General features: G+C 41.9%; 3 protein-coding genes across 4 annotated transcripts; 1 reads left to right on the top strand and 2 right to left on the bottom strand.

Annotated features, from left to right (window-relative positions):
- Positions 1–422: 422 nt before the first annotated feature.
- Positions 423–6,238, bottom strand: plk2b (polo-like kinase 2b (Drosophila)). Its single transcript, XM_061038795.1, has 14 exons — positions 6,020–6,238; positions 5,814–5,921; positions 5,500–5,616; positions 5,127–5,256; positions 4,738–4,921; positions 4,396–4,594; positions 4,101–4,248; positions 3,762–3,856; positions 3,327–3,459; positions 3,095–3,175; positions 2,556–2,715; positions 2,048–2,177; positions 1,812–1,922; positions 423–1,447 (listed from the first exon to the last, which is right to left on the bottom strand). The coding sequence occupies exons 1-14, from the start codon at positions 6,203–6,205 to the stop codon at positions 1,256–1,258; spliced, it is 1,974 nt and encodes a 657-aa protein (XP_060894778.1). The 5' UTR covers positions 6,206–6,238; the 3' UTR covers positions 423–1,255.
- Positions 6,239–6,968: 730 nt separating this feature from the next.
- si:dkey-190g11.3 (uncharacterized protein LOC567059 homolog) lies at positions 6,969–11,590 on the bottom strand. The gene is made up of 6 exons (XM_061038794.1): positions 11,506–11,590; positions 9,997–10,177; positions 8,593–8,697; positions 8,303–8,443; positions 8,166–8,216; positions 6,969–7,749 (listed from the first exon to the last, which is right to left on the bottom strand). Exons 2-6 carry the CDS (start codon positions 10,162–10,164, stop codon positions 7,558–7,560), a joined length of 657 nt encoding a protein of 218 aa, XP_060894777.1. The 5' UTR covers positions 10,165–10,177; positions 11,506–11,590; the 3' UTR covers positions 6,969–7,557.
- Positions 11,591–12,134: 544 nt separating this feature from the next.
- On the top strand, positions 12,135–25,511 carry rab3c (RAB3C, member RAS oncogene family). 2 transcript variants are annotated; one of them, XM_061038792.1, is made up of 5 exons: positions 12,135–12,260; positions 14,123–14,347; positions 18,231–18,349; positions 22,528–22,652; positions 22,999–25,511. In XM_061038792.1, exons 1-5 carry the CDS (start codon positions 12,243–12,245, stop codon positions 23,187–23,189), a joined length of 678 nt encoding a protein of 225 aa, XP_060894775.1. In that variant the 5' UTR covers positions 12,135–12,242; the 3' UTR covers positions 23,190–25,511. The 2 variants fall into 2 exon arrangements, with proteins under 2 accessions (XP_060894775.1, XP_060894776.1); XM_061038793.1 differs by lacking the exon at positions 12,135–12,260 and adding an exon at positions 12,624–12,841.
- Positions 25,512–27,777: the final 2,266 nt, after the last annotated feature.

The raw sequence follows: 27,777 nt of genomic DNA, 5'->3' as shown, positions 1-27,777 counted from the left end.
GTGACTGCTCCTTGTTTATTTCCTACCTGCCTATTAGTTGTTCCGTGCCCTTGTTTGTATGCAAAGTAATGTGGGCCTGTCAGTGTGTGTGTGTGTGTGTGTGTAAGTGTGCGACAAGGACGGCCACATTGCACAGGCTCTGCCATCTTTCTTCAATCACTGAAGAGGAAAGTTTTGGCCTTGGAACGAAAAATAAACATCCCTCCTGTAAACAAGCCATCCATCTCTCGTTCTGTGCCCTTTCCCTGTTGCACACTCAACTTTCAAGATTAAATACTTGCTTTGAATTGGACGGATAAGAGTGTAATTACTTCTAAACACACTGTACAGCGCATGAACACTGCGTTTAGAACATAGTTCATTTTCAGGTCGGTCTTTAGAAATCAGAAGAACATGAACGAGGACGACACAACTCAGGACAATTTTTCTTTACAAAATGTTTTTTTATTATTAAATAAATAAATACTACACAATAAGTTATGTAGGACATTTTCTACCAAGGTGGTAATTGCTCTTAAGTGACCCTCAGAGGATCCTTGGTACTGTTTTGTTAATGTAATTCTCTCCTCCTGCCCCCCCCCACCACACTCATCATCCCTGATCTCAGCTCAATCCATCTGTCAGTAAAGAGAATAAATCACAGTTTTTCAAAGTTAATGTGATGATACACCCATCCCACTCACTCGCTCACACACACACACACACACACAAACACACATAAAAACAGCCGGACACTGCTGAGTGGGCTGTGACATTCACTGTACATCATTTACAGGTTTCCACAGTTTAGCTCTGGTTACACTCAGAGCATCAGTTTATTCATTGTCTCTATAAAACAGTGTCCACTGTACTGTACACATTTAAGCTGGTGCCAGCCCAGCGTTTTGTCTCTACTTTCCAAACATCGTACATTTTCCCTCCCCTAAAAATATGAGGTTCACATTCGTACCAACATGCCCAGTCTTTCTTCTCCTCTTACAATCAACATACAAATCAGCCCTTTAGCATCCGGTTTCATCGCGCTACATTTCATTTCCCCATCCACAGAGTCTATTATTTTCCCACCGGCACCTCTGCTGAGTCACGAAGGTGCAACAGTGTAGGAATGTTAATTAACTTTTCAACCGGTCCATCCTCTATTGTCCTTCCAGCGCAGATCCTGGTTCCACTGCAGCACTGCAGCAGCACAACGTGTGGATCAGTCTTTTTTCTTTTTTTTTTTTTTTGGTCATAGTCCAAACATATGATTGTAGGTTTAGCTGGCTCTCTGCAGAAGCATGTTGAGAGAGTACACCATTCGTTCTCGAAGGTCGTTCGGGCAGCCGGACGTCAGCAGGGAACTCAGCTTGAAGGTTTTGGAGACACGGTCCTCGTTGATGTATGTCAGCATGTACTCGTCCCTCTGGCAGCACAGGATGATCTTGGTGTGGTCATGGTAAAAGTTGATCTGTGGAGATAGAAAAGGTTTGTTATTTTTCAGGGTTTTTTTTCATAGCAATTTGATGTTTATCTTATTTGATAGTCAAACTTCTCCCTTCTATTGTTTGGAAGTAGATGTAGTAGTTTTAAGCCGTTTTCTCTTTTTGCATTTTAATACATTTTAGTGTTCCAGCATTCTTTTGTGATTTTACTGTGTTCTTCTTTTTAATCTTACTGTGCAGCTTACTGTGTAAACTTGGTAAAAAAAAAAAAGTGCCAAGCCCACATGAACTCACAAGACACTGAATACTGTGTTATGCATTGCACCTAAACAGTGCTCTTCTGAGCATGCCCAGCAACGGTTGCACTCCTGTATTAGTGCTTTTGTTTACCTGGAAGGTGCCGTCGTTGAAGAGCATCATGAGGGCGCGGTCGGACTTGAGCCACTGCAGCAGGTAGAGTCTGGGCATGTGTGTGTCGGTCGTGCTGCCCAGGTCCCCTCCCTGAGAAAGCAAAGGAGTCACACATCAGGATTAGACAGGCTGCAACATGAAAGCCGTCATTTCTAACGCTCCAGGGAAAGAAAGACAAAAGACAGGAGGTGTGGAGGACTAAGATATTTACTTACGTCCATCAGGTTCTCCTCCATGTAGTGGGAAAAGTACTTGAGCACAGTCACCTGGCCCACAAAGTGTTCAGGAACCTCGCAGGTGGGGAAGACGGAGCGCTGACCCAGCTCTGCATAGTAATGGATGGTCCTGGAAAGATACAGAGGAGATCAAGAGTTAAACAACCACTCAGATAAACAAATACCCAACAAAGAACAACAAAAACAATGCATCTCCTTCACATTTTATAAACTTTTTTTTAGACAAACATATTTCTGCACGTCCTTGAAAAAAAGTTCAGGATGATTTCTCAGGTGAATATGAGCGCTTTGTTTTTCTGACTTTCTGGCTGAGAGAATAACATACTCAAACAGAACAAGTTACAGCAATCCCTTCCCTCTTTTCAAACCACTAACTGGTTTTTCAATGCACTCCAGCGTGCTCAAACAAGCTACATCCATTATTTTCTGTGACTAAGATCTTTCAAACCGAAGGTGGAGTGCTGCGAGAGCTTGAAAAAGTGCCTACTTTCTGTCTGGCAGGAGGCTCATGTGAGTGCCGTTGTTGAAGAGGACTCCCACGGTGTGATCAGACAACTGGTAGCCAAAGCCGTACTTGTTGGAGTAGTCCACCCATTTAGTCACCCATTGAAGACTGCAGCTGTTTGAGCCCTGAGGGATGTCGTCCGCTGCAGGGCGAGAGCACAGAGGACGTGGAGGATTAGAATACAATTACAGGAAGGATTTAGGGGACAGCATCAACTGAGCAACCTTGTAGGACCCCTGACTTTGTTAAAGCACCAATGAGATTAGCTGAACTCCAAAATGTCCTACAGCTCCCTTAACTATAAACTGTATACTTCAGGTTTTATGCAGCAACACGGTGCTGGGAGGGAAGTTGGGTAACAAAATCAGGGAGTGTATCTTCAATCCAGTAAGCTCTTTGATAAACACGTCTATTTGTTACAAGGCTGGGTTGAGCTTGTGAAACTTTTAGGTAGAATCATCTTATTAATAATAACAATAAGAGATCATAGCTTAGAAAAGTATTGCAACAATTGAACTCACCTTTTGGCATATTCTCCAGACATCCTCTCAAAACACTTGCAACAGTCTCAGCTACACTTCCTGTTGTGCTGTCTTCCAGGCCTTAAAGAAAAAGAAAAAAAAACAATAAAAATGGGGTCACTTAACTTGCTGCCTGCATCACCAATGCATTTTTACACATTTTGGGTTTTCTATATAAAAACCCATTCATGTAGACACAGGGCTGGAATTGTGTGGAACAAGGTGGACTTACATTCGCTGCTGCTGCTGCAGCTCCCCAGACTCCCCCTGACGATGAGGCGGATGGTGTCTCGTGTCGTCGGAGACTGGCTCTCTGTTGCCGGGGCGACAGGGCTCTCAGCAGATGGCGGAAGTAGACTTCCATTCTGAGGTGAGAATCAATGACGACAGGACTGAGAAACTGCGAGTTTAGATCATCTCTTCCTACTATGACTCAGCGGTCACCCACAGAGTCATAGTGATTGGCTTAGAGGTTGAAAATAAGTGCTTTTTAGTTTGTTCTCAAGCTGTGCTCGTTATAAAGTTTTGTGCTACATCAGAGTGAGTCACTGTATTCTCTTGCAACATGAAATCTAAAATCAACCTCTTCACTTAATAGCCCTGTGAAAAAATGTGCCTACAATATATCCGACACTGTGGTAGATATTCAGTTTTCTGTAGCTCTTACCTCAGAGATCTTTTTGCTCTGTTGTTGGCTGATCACAGTTCTCTGTAGGTCGTGCTGCAGTTTGTAGATCTCCTCTTCCTCTTTGGTTAATTTGTCTATAAAAAGCAAATGACAGGACACAGAAAATAATCAGAGCATGGCCTCTTTAAGCTGAAGCTACATAAACTGACATCCGAGAAAAACCTGATAAAATAATTTATGTGCTTGCAATAAAAGGTCAGAAAAAATTGATTTCATGATTCCTGCCTCATCAAGTTTGGTAAAGTGAAAAACGATTGGCTGAGACAAGTGTCTTTACTTTTTGGTACATGATTGCTTAGTGGCTGATGTAATACTCACTTAGAGTCTCGTAGTATTTGACCTTGTCTCTCTTCCCACCAAACAGAGCAGCGGCAGCTTTCTTGAAGAAGCTCTTGGCTGGACTTGAGACGTGGAAATCTGGTGCTGAATGGCAACAGCTCGCTGACAGACGCTCTGGACTGAAGCCCTGCGGAGAGAGAGAGAGGAACTGGGTCAGTGTGCAACTGGTGGTTAGGGGGTCACTGTAATAGCCAACAATGTGACATCTAGAAAGATGGACAGACCATAGAGAGAGAGAGAGAGAGAGAGAGAGGAACAGATGATGGTGTCATACCTGTGTGAAGAAGTCGTGTCTCAGAATGTGGTCCAGGTTGGGTCTGTCCTCGGGGATCTTGGCTAGCAAGCTGGCAATCAACTGCTTAGCTTGTGGTGAGAGGGAGGAGGGCAGGGAGTAACGAGCCTCTCTTATACACTTATATGTCTCCTTCAGGTTGGTGGTTTCAAACGGCGGCCTGCCCAACAGCATGGTGTACCTGTAGAAGAACGAAGGGCAAATGTCAGCTAACGTCACTGAAATGCACTTAATCTGACAACAACAGCAATTCAACAATAACTCATATTTTTCATACTAACGTGAATTATTTCACGGTTAATCATTTACAGTGTGCCGACTCACATTACACAGCCTAAGGCCCAGATGTCTGATTCACAGCCGTGGCCCTGTTTGTTGAGCACCTCAGGGGACAGGTAGTTGGGAGTTCCACAGATCGTCTTCCTCCTGTTTCCCGCTGGCTCCAACTTGGCAGCCAGACCAAAGTCCCCGACCTTGAGCTCCATCGACTCACTCACAAAGAAGTTACCTGCAGGGAAGAGAGGGAACGAAACGATGAGCACTCGATAGGAGATCAAAGGCTAAATAATGCAATGCACTGATCCTCTTTAGGGTTGATCAAAGGAAAAGCAAGAGAAAGAAGTGAGAGTCATTCTCCGTACAGAATGCATCTTCTTATTATTGTGCACAAAATGTCTCAGCAATATTTCGTCGCTGATGCGTGGATTCCTTACCGAGTTTCAGGTCTCTGTGAAGGATCTCTTGCTCGTGCAGGTACCTCAGACCAGAGACAATCTGCCGGAGATAATAACGCACCTCTGGCTCTGTAAGCACTTTGCGAGCCTTCAGGATGTGAGCTAATGACTGTAAAGAGTCAGAAGAGAAATGAATGATTAAAGGGCTTTTTTCATAAAAAAAAACAACAAATTTTTCCTCTTTGGAAATAAAACTAATAATAGCTGAATATCTATCAAAGAATCATTCTAGTAGAGGCAGAATGCATGGCACCTATATGCTGCCTCGTTGACTTTAGGTGCAATGCAGGTGTTACCCAAAATTTAAATCACAACAGTAGCAGGGACTAAAACTCCCCTGTTAGAGACTTACTTTTCTACTGCAGTATTCCAACAGGATGTAGATGTTCTCCTTGTCCTCAAAATGGTGATAAAAGTGCACAATGTGTTTATGGTGCAGAACTTTGTGCAGCTCAATTTCCCTGTCAATCTGGTGGGATAAAGAAAAAAAAATGGTCACGCTGGTTATTTGAGGTCATTCCGTGATATTTAGAAAGACAAATCTGTGCGCACAGACACACACACACACACACACAGACACACACACACACACACACACACACACACACACACACACACACACACACACACACACACACACACACACAGACACAGCCGCGCGCTTACCTTCTCCCGTTGGTGAGGTTTGGACACGCGCGAGTGCGGGATGATTTTGGCTGCATAAACTTTGCTGGTGGAAAGGTCGGTCATCTCATAGCACTTGGCAAAACCTCCCTGAAAATGAGGAAAAACAACGTTATGATTTCTGCGTCTTCGGGTTACGCGGTACATCCAAAATGGAAAAGTTGGCCAGATGTCTGTGCGTGCGCTACCTTTCCCAAAACTTTCCCCCGGCAGTAGCACTTCCCCGTGGCGGGATCCGTGATAATCCTGGCCATCTCCGAGGGCGCACTGCGCTCATCCGTCTTCTTCCGGCGAGGCTCGGCTGACCTCTGCGTGGACTCACACATACTGCTGCTGTTCGTCTGCGGGGGCCCGATAGTTCTCTGTACTTCCATGAGAGACGTCTTCTACCGTTCCAGACTCAGAATGAAGCCCGGAGTCCGTCCCTGATGGATTTTATACTCTGGCACCCTCCCCTCCCCTCCCGCTGTCTGCCGCCCTCTCTCTGACGTCACGGTGTGAAAGGAGAGCATGAGGTCTGAATAATATTGATTACCAATGCGTGTACAGAGGTGTTGATGATGGCATCGACATGATCAAAGGAAATAAAACTGAATAGGTTTACTTTTAACTCTTAAAAGAATAACTGATTCGATCAGCAGTTGCCACCCACGACACTAATAATAATAATGTAGGACATGTTTGATAGGCTTGTTTGTTTACACATTATGTTCATTGAATCTGAGCATGAAAACATTTAGGTGATAATAAATATTATTAAAGGTGTTCAAAGTCTGACGCATCTGGACAATAAAGCATCCACAATGCAGAGGTTTAGCACTATTTGTATTCCATTCAGGCTCACCTTCTCCTGTGTGTCTGCACCAAAGTCAGTTTGGGCCACCAGCACCCTCTGCTGGACATTTAGGATACCATTTAGGATGCAAAGCAGGTTTCGCCATTGAAACCATGTTCACTATAGTTTATACCGTGTACATAGCGATTAGAGACTGACATGTTGGACTTGATGAAACTTCTGAAAGTGGTCTGCGAGTGTATGAACCTGCTCTATGAACGCATTAAAGTAATGTACATATAGCAATATAATCCTAACGTCACGTCATGTACTAGATAGAGTAAGACAGTTCCAGTCGAGTGCATGGGAAATTATTTTATTTGTGATAAAACCAAGAAAACGGTCAAACACACACAATCTGGGTTACACACGTCACCACAGTTCTTACACTAAATAACCTTTTCTCTACACAGAAGTTTATTCCACGGCTCTCAAAGGCCAGGTGACAGTTTTAAACATGGGGGTATCTGAGGACATCTTTTAAAGGCAAAGAAATTCAACACTTCCCACACAATCCCTCCTGTAGCCCTCTAAAGTAGGTTTATTAGAGCTGATGTGAAGTTAAAGTATTTGGAGAGGAAGAGCTGTTTGATCGAGATTTTAAATCCAAGCCATATTCCAGACAGCAGAGCATGTTGGTATTCACATGAACGCTGTGAGCAACATGAAACAGGCTGAGTGTGTTCTGGCAGTGCAAAGATTGAACATACAGTATCGTGCAGGGCCTGAGTAATGTCAGAATCATCCTGACATCTTGTCTGGCTTAGTCAGAGTCCTCTCATCCCTTCAGTGTTCAGAGACATCTTTCAAAAAAAGGACAACCCCTGATCAGTGCTTCTAACTGAAAAAATAAATAAATAAATACACAAACTCTATTAGCAACACTACGACTTATTCCACACACGCCGTGTTGGACAACTTCCTCAGGTGTGAGCGCACGTTTCTTATGTCATAGGCAAACGTCTGGTCGAGACCTGAGCCGGCGGAGGACTGTGGCGGCCAGTCAGGGAAAGGAAAACGACAAGCGATGACCCGGGCATCATCAGGAAGCTCTTTCAACAGCTTCTCACTGAGAACCCCCATCTTAAAAAAAAAAAAAAAAACAATCATAAAAGGCTATTTTAACTGCTTAGCAATCAGATGCTATGTATTTGTGTTTTCACACACCAGAGTTTTTCCAACCAGCCCCTTAGGAAAATTAGTTTGTGATGTTGGGGTGAGCAAATGTGAAAACGAAGCAGGTAATATTCAGAAAAGTTCCCCACAAACAAGAGGGCATGTTTTTTATAACACAGGACCTGGGAGCGAACAGCGTGCTCGTCATCGTGACCACAATGAAGCTGCTTCTTATATTCAGCAAGCAGGAAGCATTGATCATCCAACTGTGAGTGCATATGTGAACAAGTGACTCAACTAGACATTTTCAGAGGTGCGTGTGTTTTAAATGACTTATCCAGCTAAAAAAAAAAAAAAGTCAACAGGAATGCTAACACACTCACCACTTCTGGAGAAAGAAAAGCTGTCACATTGTCGTATGGAGATAAATCAATCTATGAAAACAAAAACCACACAAAGATGTCATTATAAACACTTTCATCAGGCTTAAGAAGAGATAGAAATCGTGTCAAACTCTTACCTTCCAGAAGTCCTTTTTCACAAAGGTAGCCTGACTTGAGGGGAGTCCTCTCCACCGCGCCTTGTTCCTGGAATATGACACTAAAATGGAGTTAATCTCAAACCCTGTGCACCGGAAACCAGCCGAAGAGGCTGCAAACACCTGCAAATCCAAAATGAAGCATGTAAAATACAACTACAGCACGCCAATAGAGTCAAAACAGAGCACACACGCATTGACTTCCCACACTGAATTTAAACTAATATGTCAGATTGACTCTCATCACTTCCTAACAACTTCCACTCACTAACCAGTCTTCCGTCGCCTGATCCCAGATCTGCCAATCGGCCGGTTCGTCCTTCAAGCAGCTTCATCGTGTTCAGTGTCTGATCTTTACTGGAGGGCAAATAAGGAACCTGGACCACAGTGCAAACATGCTGTAAGTGTGTGATCACATTACAACAGAAACATGAAAAGGTGAAGACTTCTTTATGCAGCTTTTTTTCCACAGTCTGTTTATTGTAGATTAGTCTGTTATTCAACTTCAGCCAGTCAAATTAGCAGTTAGTTATTATTTAACTTAGTCTAATTTAATTATTAGTTAGTAAAACATTGTTACAGTTTTTATGACACTCCAACCAAACATTACATCAGCAACATTTTCATATTTTTCTTCTTCTTTTAAAGAGATTAAAATCAGCCTCTCTACTGTTCACAACACTCAGGTTTTCTGAGTGCTATGACTATAACCTTGAGTCTGATCTCCCACTCACTATCAGAGGAACTGGTTCACCATATCTGGCTAAATGACACGTTAAGCAGGTCTCTCTCTCTCTCTCTGTCTGTCTCTCTGTCTCTCACTCACTCTCTCTCTCTCTCTCTGTCTCTCACTCACTCACTCACTCTCTCTCTCACTCTCTCTCTGTCTCTCTCTCTGTCTCTCACTCACTCTCTGTCTCTCACTCTCTCTCTCTCTCTCTGTCTGTCTGTCTCTCACTCACTCTCTCTCTCTGTCTCTCTCTCTCTGTCTCTCTCACTCACTCTCTCTCACTCACTCTCTCTCTGTCTGTCTCTCTCTGTCTCTCACTCACTCTCTCTGTTTCTCACTCACTCTCTGTCTGTCTCTCTCTGTCTCTCACTCACTCTCTCTGTCTCTCACTCACTCACTCTCTCTCTCTGTCTCTCACTCACTCTCTCTCTGTCTGTCTGTCTCTCTCTGTCTCTCACTCACTCTCTGTCTCTCACTCACTCTCTCTCTGTCTCTCTCTGTCTCTCACTCACTCACTCTCTCTCTCTCTCTCTCTCAAGAGAAAAATGATTGGAAGCGCAAATACATTTCTGATCAAATTTTAAGTTACCCAACTTCTGATGATCTGCTCCTGACCATCGTGTTCTCTTGTTCATCTTGTACTGACAGTGAAAGAAAAATAGTGCTATTATGTTACAAAAATGGAATCCTGCACAGCACAGCGTGTCCTTCACTGCAGAAGATTGTGCAGTTCTCCTCAAAGTATCAGAGACTTACCATTTTCTTCTTCATCCACATTTGTTTCACGGAGCACTACGCTCCCACATAAGCACTTTTTATCGTTAATCCACAAGTTATGTCATTCCATCTCATTTTATTTGAAACTAGCATGCAGTTTTTAATTTTTGAAAAGGTAGAAACGCAGCAAAGCAGGCAGGCAAGAACAGAAAAAGGATATCTCAAGAACCTTGAGGTTCCACGGGATTCTGCGAAAGCCAGGCACAGAAAACAGGCTCCAGACGCCGTACAGTCCCGTGAGCACAACGCCTGTGCAGGCCGACACCAGAGGACGAGCCCTGGTGGGAGGAAGGACGTTGCTGTCGTCTTGCAGAATCACCTCGATGGAGTCCTCCATTGCAAACGGTCACCTGCAGTATATGGTACAAAATAGATCTGTATTACTCGTTGATTTTACAGCGTCTGCATCACATGTCACATGCCATAGATCATCAAACTGAAACACTCTTAACACTCAAATGATGATAAATAAATGAAAGAAAAAATCTAAAGGTTTATTTTTGGGCATTATATTCCATTATTAAGAGATAGGACAGTGGTTGGGCAAAAATCGGGAAAAGAGAGAGAAAGTTGGGGATGACATGTGGGAAAGGAGCCACAGGAGCCAGATCCAAACCCAGGCCGCCCGCTTGGGGGTCCAGGGCCTCCGTAGATGGGGCGCAGGCACAAAACCACTAGGCTACCAGCGCCCCAACAAATCAAACATTTGAACTCTGTCCTGTTAATGATCTAGACATTTTACAGAAAACATAAAATAGTCACTGCTTTGCTCTCTGGTTGACAAACTATGTGTTAAAGGCAGAGACACATTGGTCTTGTTACTTATTGGACACCATATCCGCTGAAGCTCGAGTCACAATTGGCAGAACCAAAATATCTGAATACCTCTTCAAATAAACAAGTTTGACTCAAATGTTTTAAGTCACACACTTGAAACCACATGTTGTTTGAGGAGTAGGCCTTTCTCTTTTAATGCCAGTGCTTTTATGAATGATTGTTTTTTGGTGTAAAAGCTCATTAAGGTCTTAAAATTAAATCTGTTCATTTTTTTTTAAACACTTGATGGTTTAAACAATCTATTTTTAAACACCACAACCTGCCTTCATTGTATGCTAAAAATAGTGTTGGTGTTTGTCATCTGGTTTCTGCCCAGGATAAAAATAACCAAAGACTGACCCTTTGTAAACAGATATAGCTCACTTCAGTAGCAGCTAATGTAGCAACACTTATTTGATGTCTGCCACTTTTGCTCTGTTAATCATGAACCACAAGGAAGAACAAATATCAGCACAGCACCTTTTTCCAACAGCAGGGGGAGCCACTGTGGCCTTTTCTCATTCAGAAACCTCTAGAAAAGTTTTGTTTACCACGCCGAGGTCTTAAACAGAAACGACAGCATGGTTTGTGAAAGGAATGCAGGTACAGGCTCTCTGTAACCAAAGACGAACCACCAACACCGGACTATTCCAGAGAAGCATGGGAAATAAAAACAGATCTCAGGATTCCTGAATTTGGACACATTCTCTGCACAGCATTAATAGTAAATATCCTCGGTTCCCTGATAGTGCACCTGCTTATGAGCAAGGTTTACGAATACTGTGACACGGCTTTCCTACATTTGTAGAGTTACAACTGGAAAATGTCGATTTGCAGAGACAGACGTGTTTGCACAGCCTACCTGACCCGCTCCCTGGTCTGCGGCTGCGCACTGAGTCTGCACATCCTCCAGTCAAAAGGGCGATCTGTCACTCCACAGCCCGCCCTGTAACTTCACACACAGCCTATCAGATGTCTGCAGCTTACTGGTTGATACGAGTCATGGCTAGAAATGAATCAAAACTGTAGTCCACGCTTATATAAGGTCTGGTGTGTCCAATACTGTGCTGTTTCTGCATGGTGGACTATCATAAATGATGTCGGCCTCTAGTATGAGGAGAAGATGGTTATTATAATAATACACTGGAAGACGCTCAGAATCACTGATGCTGTGAAAATACGGGTCCTATAATGAAAAATGCTACACTATACTTTGGAATATTTTAAATGAATCAAGCAGCCATTATAATCCACCTAAAAGAGGGCTGATGTGATTACCATTGCAAATTAAAGATGCCTATTTTTTTTTTTTTGCACTTCCACCGCTCCCTCCTCTTGCACTTGCTTCTATTGAAAGGCCCACAGCAACAATCAGCACTCAGGCCTCTCTTCTTATTTGCACAGGCGTTTGTTCTGTGAAGCAGGGTTTGCTGCATGGGCGGGGGGACGGCGGGGCGAAAGCGTCCAAGAGTGACGCAAAAGAAGAGGCCATTATATTTGCTTCCAGTAAAAAAAAAAAAAAAAAAAAGCGTCCAGCTGGGAGTTTATTGTAGCGATAAGGGCGGGTTTGAATACAGGCACATTTATTTGAGACCTAACATGGACCTGTATGGGAAGGTAAGATGCATGATTTTACAAAATGAAAAACAAACAAACAAGGGAGCAGGACTTCATAGGCCTAAAGTTTTATTGCAATGTTTGTCTTTCTTTTTGCATGATTCGGATCATAGGCTGTAGACAACATCTTTTTTTTTTTTTAAAGACCCACAGATGTTATTCCTGCCTTTCCACAGCTGTGAAGAGCTGCATGCTGAGTAATGTAGTCGAATAGCTACTATTTCAACCAACATCCGCATCCGCGCTGATACGCTGCAAAAAAACTACACTCCCCATGTTTTTTTTTTTGTTGGCCCCGACGAGCCTCGCGCTGACGTCAGAGCAAGCGAACCAAACGCGCTTTCCCTTTCACGCTCGTGCTCGTCTCACGCGAGCGCAAGCCTCGTCAGCGCAGGGGCGCGTGCCACATGTGAAGCGGAGGGGACAGCTCCCAGGTGCTGAAAGTGCTCGGCGCTCCAAAGAGAAAGAGAGACGCGGAGGGGGGAAGAGAGAATCAACGCCTGAATTAGACATTTAGAGAAAACGCGTTTTCTGCAAAACACGGGCACATACAGATAAGAGCGCCAGGCCTTCAAAAACAGGTTTGTTCACGCAATGTCCTCAACGCGTTGTGCTAGTTTCATTTCTTAACAGTAGGCTAATATGGAAGAATTCCATTCAGCGGGTAAAAAGATGACCTCCTGCCCAGAGTAGCTAGGTTGATATTAGCTGGCATGCAGCTCCCTCTTTAATGATATCGAGTCATTCCCTGTTCCATCCGATGCTTTTATCTCCGTGTGTCTGAATGCCAGCATTGCAATGATATTTCAAAGCGATGTCCTTGCAAATACAGCCTCGGTTGTGTGTGTGTGTTTTTTTTTTATTTCATACACGGAAGCGAAACCCGGTGCAGGATGTGCAGGATGTGCAGGATGGAGGTCCGGCATCTTTTATAAAAAGCAGAGGCTGTGCGGAGAGACTGGGTGTCCGTGTTTGGCTTCTAGGCGCAGTGGCTTTGTGAAAACATTCACCTTGGAGCAAAGATGACTCTGCTCTTGTCATTTTTGCTCCCAGTCCTCTTGTCCTCTTAGGTTGCTGACTGCTGACAGCTTCAGATCTCCTCAGTGCCTATAGATGCTTAGGTGAAAATGTAGCATTATACAATTTCTTTACACAATACGGAAGCAGAGCAGCTTTAAAATGGAAGATTTAAGGGCTGCTAAGATTTATAATCAGAAAAAGGAAGCATGAAAGCTGCAAAAAAGAAAAGAAAAATGAGGTGTGAAATTGTTGTTGTAAGACTAATATAAAAATACATTTGCATTTTTTTGTTCGAGCATAGCATGAATTCACATTGAGAAAATAAACTGAATAATAGACAGCGTATAAAATGACAGAATCACAGCTGTCTGTATTCATAACCTTTACATTGCCAATCTTTTAGTTTAATTAGTTTTTATAATTTTGCATTAAAAAAACACTTTTTAAGAGAAGGCCAGCTCAGCATTTTAAAAGCCTGCTTATCTGATGCTCATCAATACAACAGCTTGCTGTGTTGGTCACGCTGGTTTGCCTGACACAGCCGTCTGTCACCTCTGATCTGTGCGGCCTCTGTAGTACAACCAGCAATTACTGTATGTGCAACATCAGGCTCTTTTGCTCCTTGACTCGTTGGTACCAGTGAGTAAACTACGTTAGAAGTTGCATTTAAAAAAAAAAACTAGAGAGACAGAGAACTTAAAAAAAATGTGTCTCTCATTGGTCCACATCATCTGTGCGTCACAATCCTGAGAAGCTTCACACTAACTCAAGGTGAAGCGCTTTCTGCAATCTGTTCAGCGTCTCTCTCTTTGTGTTTTTTTTATTTTGATTTTTTTTTACAGATGGCTGCCACCCAGGATGCGAAAGGGAAGGGAGAGGGAGGGGACCAAAACTTTGACTACATGTTCAAGCTGCTGATCATCGGCAACAGCAGCGTGGGCAAGACGTCTTTCCTGTTCCGCTACGCAGATGACGCCTTCACCTCGGCCTTCGTCAGCACGGTGGGCATCGACTTCAAAGTGAAGACCGTGTACAAGAACGACAAGAGGATCAAGCTGCAGATCTGGGTATGAAATATTCAAATGCAAGCATTAAACATTTAGGAGGGAGCCACAAAATGTTTGATTCCTGACCAAACCAGATGAAAATAGAAGGAGCTAATGCAGATTCTATTTCTGCTCGCCTTGCACTTAATGCATCTTACTCTTGTTTTTCCTCATTATTCCTTCGGTTTTGAAAGATAAACTTGAAATATGATTTATTTATAACCTAAAAAGGTGGAAAGTTTAAGGGGAAAGACAACAAATTTCCAGATTATAAAGAAGGGTCATCGTTGTGTTTTTCTTTCATCCCGGTTTATTTCTGTGTGCACACCTCGCTCAAAATTCTTTTTAACCCATTCAAATGGAGAGCGTTTGCATGTTGAAACACACCGATCGTCTAGAAGAAACGTGTTTCATGTTGTCCTCTAAGGTCTCCTGGAGGACTATCAAAGCTCCAAGGGGGAAGGGGCTCTTCAGAGATGCCCTCCCCCCCCTCTCGTGTCTCCTCCTCTCCTGCTCTTATAGTCTTTGTGTTCCTGCTGAGCGACTCCTGTTTCCATAAGGCTGTCAATCTTTGCCCAGAGCCCACCTTCTCGTGACCTCTGTCCATATCTCTCTCTGCTGATCAATACATTTCAAGGAGAGTGACAGGCTGTTAGACAAAAAAAAAAAGTCCTGCATGAACGGGATCCCCCATGTGCATTAATTCAATTCAAGTCAGGGGCGAGGCTTTTAGGACAGATCGTGCTTACTTTATATGCTTGGACATACGTCTTGTTTCAGGTTGGCTTTGCATTATGATACACATCCTTCACTCAAAGTATAGACTATACATCAGAGCTAATATTACTTCTTCCAACATTTTAGCTTTGTACAATAAAGACTAACAATATTGAAGAAGTCTGATGTCATCTTGACAACATGCAGGTGGACAAAAATGACCATTTTGTCCTTCAAGTGACATTTCACACCGTCCTACACTGCAAAGAAACTCCAATCAGAAAGTATATATGTCGAATTCATAGTTCAAAATATCTCATTACACGTAATAAAAGCCACACTCACCTAACAAGTCTAGACAAGCATCTCATTTCAATATATTCTAGGCAAACGTCAATGACAGAATTGATTGTAATTCGTAAAAACAGCTGACAATGCAGCTAGGACATTTTGCTTAAGTTTCTTAAAATCATATTTTTATCCAATTTCAAGAAACTTAAAAAGTACATTTAGCTATTTGTACTCAATAACAATCAACTCAGGATGTATTTCTTTGCTTGTAATATCTTGAAATGAGATGGTAATCTTAGCTTGACAGGTGAATGTGGCTTATAAGAAGCCTGATGAGACACTTTTATTTCTAGAAATTAGACCGATACACCGGCTAAGATTTGAGTTGTCGCAGTGTAGCTAAGTCCTTTTATAATTATACTCTTTAGATATCAACATTTCAATTCACAACAGAGAGTATGTTTGGTTCTTTGTTCCTTATTCTGAAAAACATGTGGCACACATCAGCTGTGTGCGTTATTATTTGCATAAAGCTCGATGGGGGGGGGGATACGTGTTGTCTTGCGTTAACACCAGGATGTAAGTATGGAGGCAGATGGAAGTCTCAACATTCCTGACAAGAGACTAGTAAGTGTTAGTTTGGCACGCGGCTGGAAGGAACACAGAAGCAACACCTCTCATTGAACGTGTGGGAAACTGAAGACCGTCTCAGGCTGTTTAATTAGGAGTTCATCGGATCTGTTGAAGCATCCTCTAATACCTCTGAGACAGTGAGGGGATGATACGTAAGACCTCTTCTTGTTACTTTCTTTCCAATCCTCCTTGTTGTTCCTTAGCTAAATGTCAGCTTTCCTTCAGAGGTTTTGCTCTCCCTTGTCATAATAGTTGTCTTTTGCAGCAATTAGCCGTCCTCCAGACAGTTAATGTTTGCTTATCAAATAAATAGACAGAGAAGAAGCGGCCCAGCAGGATGTGAAAGCTACATTTAAACAGTCATGAGTGGCTAATTGGGCTAATGTGTTTTTATCATTAGCAAAGCTGAGCATATTCAGAGGGAAAAGGACCACTGTGGTGTCCACATAATTGGCCTGTCCTTTTTTTAATTGGGCTCAAAGTGCTGAGACCTGCAGTACTGTAAGCAGCCTTTTAACAAGATGGCTGTTGGCTAATGTCACTGAGGTCGTCACAAAACAAACCTGTTGAGAGAGAAAAGCACAAAAAAGGAATTTTCAGAATCGTCCCCGTTTCTGTATTAGGTTGAAGTGAATGAAATGAAACGTCGCCGAGGAGAACTCGGTGGAAAAAATGGAATCACTTTCCTGAATGAAGAGGAGTTCAGGCGAGTGTCAGCCGGCGCTCACTACAGCCCCACTCGAAGTAATCAGCCGCTTCTTGGATTGATTTCTGTAGGGCTGCGGACTACGAGCAAAGCGTTTCGAGGAGCTCAGATTCACGGGGCTCAGCAACTTTTTTTTTTTTTCTGTCCTGCTCCGCCTTTTTTCACAGGAAAATCGCCTGGAAATGCAGAGGTCATTGTCAGGCACTCGAGCCGAAATCAATAGGCTAATGACGTGTCTAAGAATAACAATTCACAAACACACACAAAAAAAAAGAAAATAAGCTGCAGAATACTTTTACAATTTGTGTCATAAAAAACCTTTTCATGTCCAGAATTTTGCCCTACAATGGACGCTCCCATCCTCTGACATTACATTTAAAATGGAGGCTTTCATCTGCAATTCTAGAGTTACTGTAACGCGACAAAAGGTGCTATTTGTGGTGTGTGTGTGTGTGTGGATGCTCTGCAGAATGTGAGCTCTGTCTCTGTGGTGTGAAGGTCAGAGCTGTCCCCTGGCTATAACGCACAGCACACTGTTGCAGCCATGTGCACAATGACGGCAGACACAGCGACCGTGGCAAATACAAATCCTGTGCCGCCTGTCGGGGGTGGGGTGGGGGTGGGGGGCTTCTGTTTAACGAGATCCAAGTGGAGCAGCCAGAAGTCGTCCATCATGGTCCACAGAACGCATGTGAACACACTTGTTGTGGGTGGGACAATCGGCGCAGTAAACATGCAGCACCAGACAGGAGGGACGGCGAGTTTAGTGTTACATAACTGATCGTTGAACAAACAAATCTACGCTTCTGTTAACCACTGCAGAGGAAGACAAAAAAAAAAAAAAAAAAACAACTCGCACATCCCCTCCTTTCCTTTCATGGACAGACTCACTACAGCAAAGCTTCATCTGTCTGTTTCAGGCCTTATTAGCATTTTCATTGACATCTCGTGGCAAAGAGCTGCAGCGTGCGCTTGTTTCCAGGGTAATCTGTGTACAATGAAGCACTCCTCGAATGCTGTGTAATCACTCCCTCGCTGTGCCTTTGAGCAATTCGTTCAACCTTATCATAAAACAGCAAGCAGTTCCTCCACGTTTGTACCATTTCTACCTCTATTTTTAGCCCTTTTTTTTCCCCCCCTCATAAACGAATGCTCTGAATTCTGCTCCACTGGCTGTCCAACACAGCCGAGTGATTATTTTATTGAGGAGAGGAAACAATCAATCACTTCCAGCCTTAACTGAATCGCTGTTTTTGGCATCTTATCAATGCAAAGCCAGTGAGGCAATTAGCATAATGATCGTTTCCACATCATGAACACGACAAACATTGCCTCAAGTGGATGTAGAAATGTAGATAACGGTCTAAACTATGCTCAGATGTGAATCAAAGAATATCTTAGTGTGTATAAATAGCTGCAGATGAATAATGCACCCTGCTCATTTACCATCACTGACTTGCATATACGTGCTGTGCAGCTGCAGGGTCGTGTCCATGTTTCGGAGCCTGACAGTGTAAATATCAATCAGCCGGCTAACATCATGTCGTCTGTTTGTAGGACACAGCAGGCCAGGAGCGCTACAGGACCATCACCACCGCCTACTACCGCGGGGCCATGGGCTTCATCCTAATGTACGACATCACCAACGAGGAGTCCTTCGGCGCTGTGCAGGACTGGTGAGTCTTTGCAGACACTCTAGCATTAGTTTCGGCCTGTTTATGATTTCTCCTCTTATCCTGTTTCCTTCTGATTTTATTGTCATGAAGACCAGATGAGTGTATTAAAAAGTCTTCCCGTGTGTCCTTGTAATTGAATCACTAGCCATCCTGCTCGCTTGATATTGAACATACCCGTCCTCTGTCTCATATTTGACAGTCTTGTTGTGTGATTGTTCGTCTTTGTCCGACTTGGAGGTCTTGCTCGTCAAGGTCACTCCTGAGTCACATAACCATCGGCAGGCTGGACAGTAACTCTGAGCCAAACCCAAATGTCACTGATTTATGACGAGGCATTGACGTCTAACCCAGGACTTGGAAGATGGCGTTCAGTTGGTGGCAGAAACCAGGTTTCTGGGTTAGGATTGTTGCTTAAGGAATAACTAAAACATTGTCCTGCTGGCATAAACAGCACAGCTCTGTAGAGTTTCAGTCCTGCAGTTAGGCATTAAATGTGTGTTTTTATTCCTCCTCACACCCGACTCTGTGCAGACGTTGTGGTGAGAAACTGTCATCTTACATTTTATTTACACCCCGCTGTCCTGCGGTTATCTCTCTCTGCCAGTCTGCAGAGATTACAGAGCACAGAACGAGAGAAAGACTTCTGAATCATCAGGCTTTTTATTCCCTTGATGTTACTTTTGCGTCAGCTGCAAGGAAATGATGATAGGACTCACACTGACTTGCTATAGAGGGTGGTATTTTTGCAGTTGACATATCACCTACATGCCCTCTTTAGCACTGTGACAATCTCTATTAAGGCCAGTGTCTGCTTGGCCCTTATCTTTTAGCTAGCAGCAGTTGACAGCTCCTTTAGCAGCAGCTGTCATGGTGAAAGCAGCTGCCTTTAGCCTGAGTGAAAACACATTTATAGTTATTAGCTGAGCTATTGTTAAAATGTAAAGCATGCCTTGTGTTAAAATGCTCCTCTATCAGCCTGACTTGTACTGAAATAAATGACCCACTAGAGGAACCGGGCTTTCTTGTAAAGAGAGGTCGGAGCCAGACACACCTATTATTCTTTTACAGCCTGTCTGACACTTTGATGGACGACTGCAGTCTGAGTACTGTCTGCGAGGGGTTTGGTAATTAATCGACCAAAGTGTGTCACTGGCAGAGACTATCCTGAGGACTTACCTGTGAGTTTACCTACCAGACAGAGCACGGATCAGAACAACAAGAGAAGAGAGTGCTTTTTTTTTTTTTAAACCGGCACATAAACAGATATCTTCCTTTTCTGCCTTTGCCACAGGCTTAAATCCCACTTTCTCTTTCCCTTGTTCCTTGTGACAAGGTTGTAGAAAAAAAAAAAGAGGTGGTTGCCATGGCAATGGCTCCTTCCCCGACTGTGGCTGAATTAAGCCTGTGACGTGCTCATTTCCTGCCTGTGACAGAGACAGGATGGAGAAATATTGAAATGCTGACACAAAATGTGGGACTGTGAGTTTTGAAAATAAATCTTTGCAGAAAACATTTTACTGCAGCAACTCAACGAGGACAACATTACATAATTATGCTTTTCTTTTACTGTCATGAGGCCAAATTGTTTAGAAATCATGGAGACCCTGAAACACTAACATTTGATACGCTGGTAGATGAGATACAAACACTGTTGTCTTTTTGTCAGTGAACATTGGATTCAAACTGACCCACATATGAACCACTAAGTCAGAACTGGACAGAGAGAGAGGAGGACGAGTGCCAGCATCATGCTGCGCTCGCTCTCTCCTCTTGAATCATTGTTTCTTCCTTTCTTTCTTACCAGCTCTCTCTCTCTCTCTCTACCGTGTTCAGCCTGTGGTATGTAAGCTGCCCTACTTTTAGTCAAACACCACAGGAGATATTTTTGTTCCCTAAAATCCCTCTCGATATATGTTTGGAGGTTGGAAGCAGTGCAGGCACCGTCCTCTCTGATGGGCAGTAACTTTCCTGTGCAGTAAATGTGAAGGTTAAAGCTGTTGTCATGCAGGAACATTTGACATGAAAATTATTTCCTATGAGTAGAAGAGTATTTATGTTTCAGGTAACATCTAAATCAACATATAGTATCAGATTGTCCCGTCTGAAACATAAATATGATAAACCCATTATGAATAGTTTCCAATAACGAATCAATAAGTTTCATCCTGGTACAAAACAAACTTGTAACCCACAGAGCTGTGAATTTAAAGAAAGGACATGTTCCTGCTTCTGCTCACTCATTACGTAGCCTACTCTCTTTCTGACTTTAATGGCTCCAGTGATCAAACACAGGCTAGCTTAAATGATGGCTGTAGGGATAAAGACACAGAGCTCAAACAACGATCCACGGGGGCACTTCTTCTGTGTATTGAGACATTAATAACTGTAAATGTATGTAATACGTCTTGTGGGAGACCATGGCTAACACGCTGTGATACATTTTTTAGCTCGCTGGTTAGCAGCAGCTGAAGATACCTTCTAAAGGGAAAGGCTAAAAATAGGCTGTGACAAATATCAATATGAAATATTAAAAAATAACCACAAGTAACATGTGATGACCAATCATAGACCGTGGCCCACTCTGTTTGATTTTTGTTGTTTTAAGCGTACTGTTATGCTAGTAGGCTACCATCTTTTAGCTTGACTGCGACACATTCAATCTGCTTTACATCTTTTACTGCTCAATTTATTGTTGTCATTTATTAGTGTTTTAAAACACAGAACCAACTCAGGAAGGAAACGTATAATGTATCGTCATGCTGATTGCAGGAATGTTAACATGTTTTAGAGAATATATATATATGCGCTCTCCTTCAGAGTTTTTCTCATCCCTCTTTTCTCCACTTTGTCCTTTTCTCTCATTCTCTGTTTTTTCTCTGCTGTCTGGGTTTCTCCACTCCGTTTATCTCTGTGCATTAAGATTCTAAAAGTTAAAACAAGTCACTGCAGCTCCTTGACTTAAATGCACCTTTACCTGTTGGACATGTTAGAAATGTCATTTTAAACCTTCCTTCTAACTTCTGTTTGTAATTGTTTTTGATTAATTTCTGAGAGTAAGGAATACTATTTCTGCAGCAGGGTGCACCCAGTTGAAGCTCAATGGTTTGTCGGTAAGGACAAAGGAGAACAGATAGAGAGTTCCAGCCCAATCTTTTATCTTCTATAGTTTCAACTGGTTTTCTGACAACGCTAAAAGATTAACAAAGGTAATCAATCTCGACATCATAATCCAAGTCACAAATCAGATGTAACAAAAGTTAATTCTCATGATAAAAATAAATGCAAATGCAGGATTAAAGATGAAAGACACCGAGAAAATCAGTAGAGTAAATAAAGCATGAACTAATTAAATTCTACTTACGTTTCTCAAACAAAGATAAGATGATAAACACGATCAGGAGTGATGAGGCATGAAGTCAGCCAGCTCCATTGTTCCCAAAGAGTTTGCAGCAGGTGAGCTGGCTGCCCTTATTGGCTCTGAAGCTCCGCCCATCCAGGAAACACAGAGCCAGGTAGAGGGGGGAGGGGTCCACAGTTTTACACAGCTGTACTTTTTTGATCATAACCATATTTTTATGTTACATTTGACTTCTTTTAACTTCTATGTCAGAGTATCTCCCATTTGGATTTTTAAAGACTTTAAATCACCGTCCTTGTGGTTTTAAAAATGTGCTTTGTTTGTGTCTTTTTTATTGCTTCTGTACTTGCCTCGATATCAATATATATGAGGGTTGCTTCTTAGTGATCTCCAGAGTATAAATAGAGGTTTTAGTGATTGATTAATGTGTCTCTTTATGTTTGATGACAGGTAAAAATAACTCAGTCCTTAGTGACTGAATTAAACTTAATTTTGCATTTTAAACACTTCAATAAAGAAAGACCAAGAGGAACTGTAGATATTAAGCAGTTGACCCACTTTTTCTCTGCATCCATCACTGACTCAAACATTACATGATGCTAAACACAAGATGATGCATTGACATGTTCATGACCGGTCCAAATGGAGCGAACACACTTTACCGCATGGCCTTCTTCTCTGCCATCTTTTGTCTTCATTTCCCATCCAATCAAAGTTACACAAAAAAAAACAACATTCAAATGAATCTTTATGAAAGGCAGCAACAGCACCCATTTGACGGTGAGTGTTCTTGTTTTTTTTTGTTTGTGATCGTGTGCAGGTCAACCCAGATAAAGACCTACTCATGGGATAATGCACAAGTGGTGCTGGCTGGAAATAAGTGTGACATGGACGAAGAGAGAGTGGTGTCAGTGGATAGTGGCAGACTGCTGGCAGAACAGTTGGGTAAGTCTTACGAAGACATTCACCCCATGTATGTTATCTGTAATGGCTTGTGTCTTCATGACACTGATGTTATGAGACACAGTGGAGAAATAGAGGACAAGCATTCACACTCTTACCACAAAATATTTAACCGTCTAAGGGACAAACTATAATGGTTTAATTGTTTAGACTATTTTACTTTTTGTGCTTTTCAGTACGAGTGGGTGCTTGTCCTTCTTTGCTTGCTGCTGTTATTCAATTATCCTTCCCCTTTATGATGGTACATAATCTCCACCCTCCCTCTATGACATACAGTTAAACCATTTTTTTGCCTTTTGTGTTTCTACTCGCTCTATCTCCCCCCAAGGTTTCGAATTCTTCGAGACCAGCGCCAAAGACAACGTCAACGTCAAGCAGACCTTTGAACGCCTCGTCGACCTCATTTGCGACAAGATGTCCGAGAGCTTGGACAGCGATCCGGCCGTCACTACGGGAGCCCCCACTGCCAAACTCACAGACAGCGCTCCACCACTGCAGCAGCCCGGATGCAACTGTTAGTGAGCGACGTGGGGGGGGTGGGGTGGGGTGGGTGAGTCAAAGGGAGGGCAGTGCAGGTCCTGTAAGGTGTCAGAGCGCAGAGCGTGCAGAGTTTTTTTGTTTCTCCCTCAGCGTTATCACTCCTGCTAGTGCTGCTTCCTCTGGACTACAGTTCAAACCCAGTTTAGTAGTAGAATTACAAAATGCTGTCGTATTATCTCTCAATTTTATCACCTTATATCCAGAGCAAATAACCAGACAAACAGTGATAGCTGTGTCAGATGTGTAACACTACAGGATATCTACATTATAGAGACACCATATTCTCATTCTTCAGCTAGTTAGTACAGTTATAATCTGAGTGTGACCAATAAGGCCATAATCAGGTGTACAGATAAACCTTTAGACCTTGAGAATCTTTAAGACCTAGAATACTAATAAAATGAGGGACAGAGTGAGTGCTTTAATAGTTATTATTTTTTGTACAGTTATGTATTTTACTTTTATAGGATTACTTTATCTCCTAAAGCTGCCAAATCTATGATTTTGTGCACTAAAGGATGTAGCGGCTTTCTTTTGTGTCCTGAGTGTGTGGCTGTTGTGTGCGTCTGTGCAGTGTGTGAGTGCATGAGTTTGAAGTCTGAGTGTAATTTTTTTGTCATTATTATTAAAAAAAAAAAAAAATCTTCTACCTTGGATAAAAAAAAGTGGCCTTTTAGCATCTCCAACACGGCCTCTGTAGGTTCCTCTGTCATGCTTTCTTTGGGAATGAATCCAGTATGTTATAATGTTGATGTGAGTAGTACTCCACAGTTTGCCGTCTGTAGAAGTGTGATTTCTCGATTAGTGTATCTGTGAATCTTCAAAGCAAATATTTCTATGTGCTTCGCCTCTAAGATGACCCTTTATAGTTTGATGCGATGAGCATGCTTAGGAAAACTCAATCATATGTACTGTTTTGTCTTCAGATAGAATCTAACTATGACAGTGACTATCCAACATTTCTTTAAATAAGAGTCTCACACTGGTAAGGCACAGAAGAGTGTATAATAATAAACTACTGATCAGCTCTGGCATGGAATAAACAGCCATATATTAATCACATTGCTTAACTTTTGAGTCCGCATGCTAAATGTCATGTTTATGTGATGAAAGTTTATCCCTACTTAAAGAAAAAAACATTTCAGACGTTCAGTTGGAAATGGGAGCTTCTCCCAGCTGGCATAAACAGCACAGTAGAGCTCAAAATAATGAGTCAAAAATAAAGTATAAAAGTTGTAGCTTCTTTTAAAATCCAGAATGCCTCTCAGTTGTGCAACTCATGTAGAAAAAAAAAACATTTGTGCCAAAACATCATAGTTCCTTTAGCATTGTTGGTTGTTTGTTGCATAGTCGAATAACCCCCCCCCCCCCCCGAACATTGCATGAAGCCAGCCCTGACTTATCCATGTAGATTTCTATAATAAGATGTATATATCTATAAATATATATATCACTCTGTGTTACAGATTTAGAAGCGTTGTCACAGCACTCGCTGTGAGATGCAATGGGCCAATAAGTGCAATATTTTATGAATGAAACCCTGTACATAGTTTCTCCTGTCCTCTGCCGTGTGTTTGAGTGACAGTTTGGTCAGAATGGCTGATGTACAATCTGGAGAAAAAAAAGAGTGTGTGTGTTGTTGTGTAACTGCAGCCACTGAATGTGAGACTGTGTGTGTGTGTGTGTGTGTGTGTGTGTGTGTGTGTGTGTGTGTGTGTGTGTGTGTGTGTGTGTGTGTGTGTGTGTGTGTGCGTGCGTGCGTGTGTGTGTACCTGCCATATTGACCAGACAAATGACGTGATATAGTGTATTGTTTGTGTATACCTTTTGTACAAATATATTCACGTACTATATGCTGTTCTGCTAAGTGTTGAGTGTTGGTTAAAGTTGTGTTTTCATGTCCAAATGCAGTGTTATTGTGAGCGATAGTCAGGGAGGTAAACTTAGTCCATGCCATATGCCATACTGTTGTAACACCAAGAAAAAGGATACACTTACAAGCCCCATGTGCATCTATGTGTACAGTACACGTGCCCCGTGCGTGTGCATCTGTGTATGTGTGTGATATATCATTTAAATGCTAATAGCCATGAAATGAGTCATTGCACTGGTCTCCAGCCAAGATTCATTTAATAGAGGAATAATTATGTGGCAATTTGGTGCCCAAAAAAAGTTACTCTGGGTCACGCTCACTCTAGATCAGTACGACTTTAAATATAACGGAATATATTTGTTTCTTGGAGTGCAAGCAAAGTAAGAAATATGTTTTTGAGATTATAGGAAATAAATCAAATTCTATCACTGGGTCTCTGTCTTTCATTTCTCTCTCTCTCTCTCTCTCTCTGCAGACGTGATTCTGCTGTTTGTGTACTTTTTAGCTCTGTGCGGTTGACGCAGCAGACGCCTTGCTTCATTACTGGACTGTGTGCGCCACCCAGTGTTTGAGCACTGCTACTGCACCATTGTATCATGATCTGAACAAGCGACTTTTTAGTATCGACTGACACTTTTTCATAAGCAGCTGATGCACTTGTTTTTTTTTTTTTAACAGAATTTAAGGGGGGTCATACTGTATGTGTTTATTCGACAGTTTAATTCATTAAATAACTGCATGTTTGCAATGATACATGACATGTGACAACTTTACTACCTGTCTCCCTTCCACAGCTTTTTAGCTTACTTTAGTTTTCCAAATTTGAAACACCGATGTGATAAATAAGAAGGTAAATCGCTTGTAAAAGAGCGTATGTAAAGCAGACTATCCAAACAAAAACAATTTAAAAAAACAATAGTATCAAGACACCAATCAAAATTCATACTTATGTCAACCCCCCCTCCAAATTAAATAAATGAATAAATAAGATACAATCTCTGCTGCCCATTGTTCCTCCCTAGGTTGTGAGTAAAGTTTAATGATTTAAACTACCAAATAATACCTGTAAAAACTGTACAACAGCGTCCCTTCACAGCTGCATTCAAGTACTAGTTAGTATTTTCTAACTCAGCCCCCTCTTATAAAAGCAAATCAGATTTGATTATTTTTAAATAACTCATGTTAACTTACATACGACCACATAGAACCATGCAGCTGTGGATCAGGGGTAGAGTCGGTCATCTCTCAGTCAGTAAGTTGGGGTGTGGGGGGTGGGTTTGATCCTCCGCTCCTTCAGTCCACATGTGATACTCCCCTTGAGGAAGACACTTAACACAAAGTTGTCCGAAGACTAGAAAATTGCTGTACAAGTAAAGCCCATTAACCAGCTAAGACTTGTAAATGCTGCTTAATCAGTTACTTATCCGTAAAACAAATCTGATATTTAATCATACCGTATAACATTAAAAAGGAACATTATGATCAATCAATCAATCAAACTTTATTTAGCACCTTTCAGACAAATCAAATTGCAGTTCAAAGTGCTTAACAAGAGTGCAGAAAAGTTATTGACGAAAAGTAGTTTATAAAATCATTGAGAGACTAATGCACACCAATAAGAATTAAAAATAAAATATATGTATAAAAATAAAATACGACACATAAAAGCAACAAGATATTAAAATAAATACATAAGAGGAAAATATAAAATTATAGTAGGATAAAAAAGACAAAAATACAGTAATGTTAAGATTTGAATTGATATAAAACACTATATAAAAGCCAGACTGAATAAATGAGTTTTAAGACTGCGTTTAAAAATCTCTATGAGTGGACTTCACCTTTTGATGCTTAAAGAAAGTTCAGCTGCTTACGTTTTCCCAGAGTTACATTGTAGGACCTTCATTTTTAGAACAACAATGTGTGTACAAGTCCTATGATATATGGATATACTGTGTAAAAAGCACTAGTATAGGGGACAAGTCAATTCAGGTTGATGCATAGCTCCTCTGCCTCTATTTAAAGGTAGTGGAGAAGTGAAACAATTCTATATTTTCTGAACTAAACACACCCTTTACTGAAAGAAAAAATGTGTCCCTGGAACACTGTTTTGAGCATAAAAGGAGAGTTACGCTTTTACTGTTGTGGGCCCCCCACCATAACTCCTCGCATAGCATTTTATCTTCAAACAGTGTTACAGGGACAACATTTTCCTCTGAGGACAGTTTGTGTATAGAGTTATGAACATATACCACAGAATCTGTAAACTTCTCCAACTTTCACATTTCTCTACCAAAACTACATAGTGCACCTTTAAGTAAACTATTTCATACACACAACTGTACCAGATTTATATACAAACTTATTCTAATTTGTGAAAAATACTTTTACAAAAAAAATGATTTCAAGGATTGCTGTTCAGTGTTAAAGGATGACAGAGCTGGATTTACGGCTCATGCTTTAAAGCCATGATGGACAGAAGACGTCATCACCATGTGAAACTGCAGGTTGTAGATTATGTTCATACATTTTAGCCGAGGTGTGTGACAAACTGAAGCAAAGAATGAAGCTGATCTTCTGATAGGTATATAAATATAAATCTCTGAATGATGCTACAGACAAAATTAAACAGAGCGGACCATCTGGCGAAGGTGTGAGACACATCTCACAGCCAAATGAGAAGTGGGACGTTTC

This window comes from Labrus mixtus, chromosome 5 (genome assembly GCF_963584025.1).
Source record: "Labrus mixtus chromosome 5, fLabMix1.1, whole genome shotgun sequence".
Lineage (NCBI taxonomy): Eukaryota > Metazoa > Chordata > Actinopteri > Labriformes > Labridae > Labrus > Labrus mixtus.
The sequence above is the reverse complement of the archived record's forward strand: the minus strand, read 5'-3'. Positions and strand labels throughout refer to the sequence as shown.

Bases quoted from the DNA above. Each gene is read 5' to 3' on its own strand.
- si:dkey-190g11.3 (XM_061038794.1), bottom strand. From the start codon at position 10,164: ATGGAGGACTCCATCGAGGTGATTCTGCAAGACGACAGCAACGTCCTT. The intron at 8,217-8,302 runs GTAAGAGTTTGA...TTGTTTTCATAG, and splicing joins TGAAAAAGGACTTCTGGAAG to ATTGATTTATCTCCATACGA. The intron at 7,750-8,165 runs GTGAGTGTGTTA...TTTTTTTTTAAG, and splicing joins CTTTTCTTTCTCCAGAAGTG to ATGGGGGTTCTCAGTGAGAA.
- rab3c (XM_061038792.1), top strand. The intron at 18,350-22,527 runs GTGAGTCTTTGC...GATCGTGTGCAG, and splicing joins TTCGGCGCTGTGCAGGACTG to GTCAACCCAGATAAAGACCT. The intron at 22,653-22,998 runs GTAAGTCTTACG...TCTCCCCCCAAG, and splicing joins ACTGCTGGCAGAACAGTTGG to GTTTCGAATTCTTCGAGACC.
- plk2b (XM_061038795.1), bottom strand. From the start codon at position 6,205: ATGGAAGTACAGAGAACTATCGGGCCCCCGCAGACGAACAGCAGCAGT. The intron at 3,176-3,326 runs GTAAGTCCACCT...TTTTTCTTTAAG, and splicing joins CTGCAGCAGCAGCAGCGAAT to GCCTGGAAGACAGCACAACA. The intron at 1,448-1,811 runs GTAAACAAAAGC...CTATCTCCACAG, and splicing joins TCAACGACGGCACCTTCCAG to ATCAACTTTTACCATGACCA.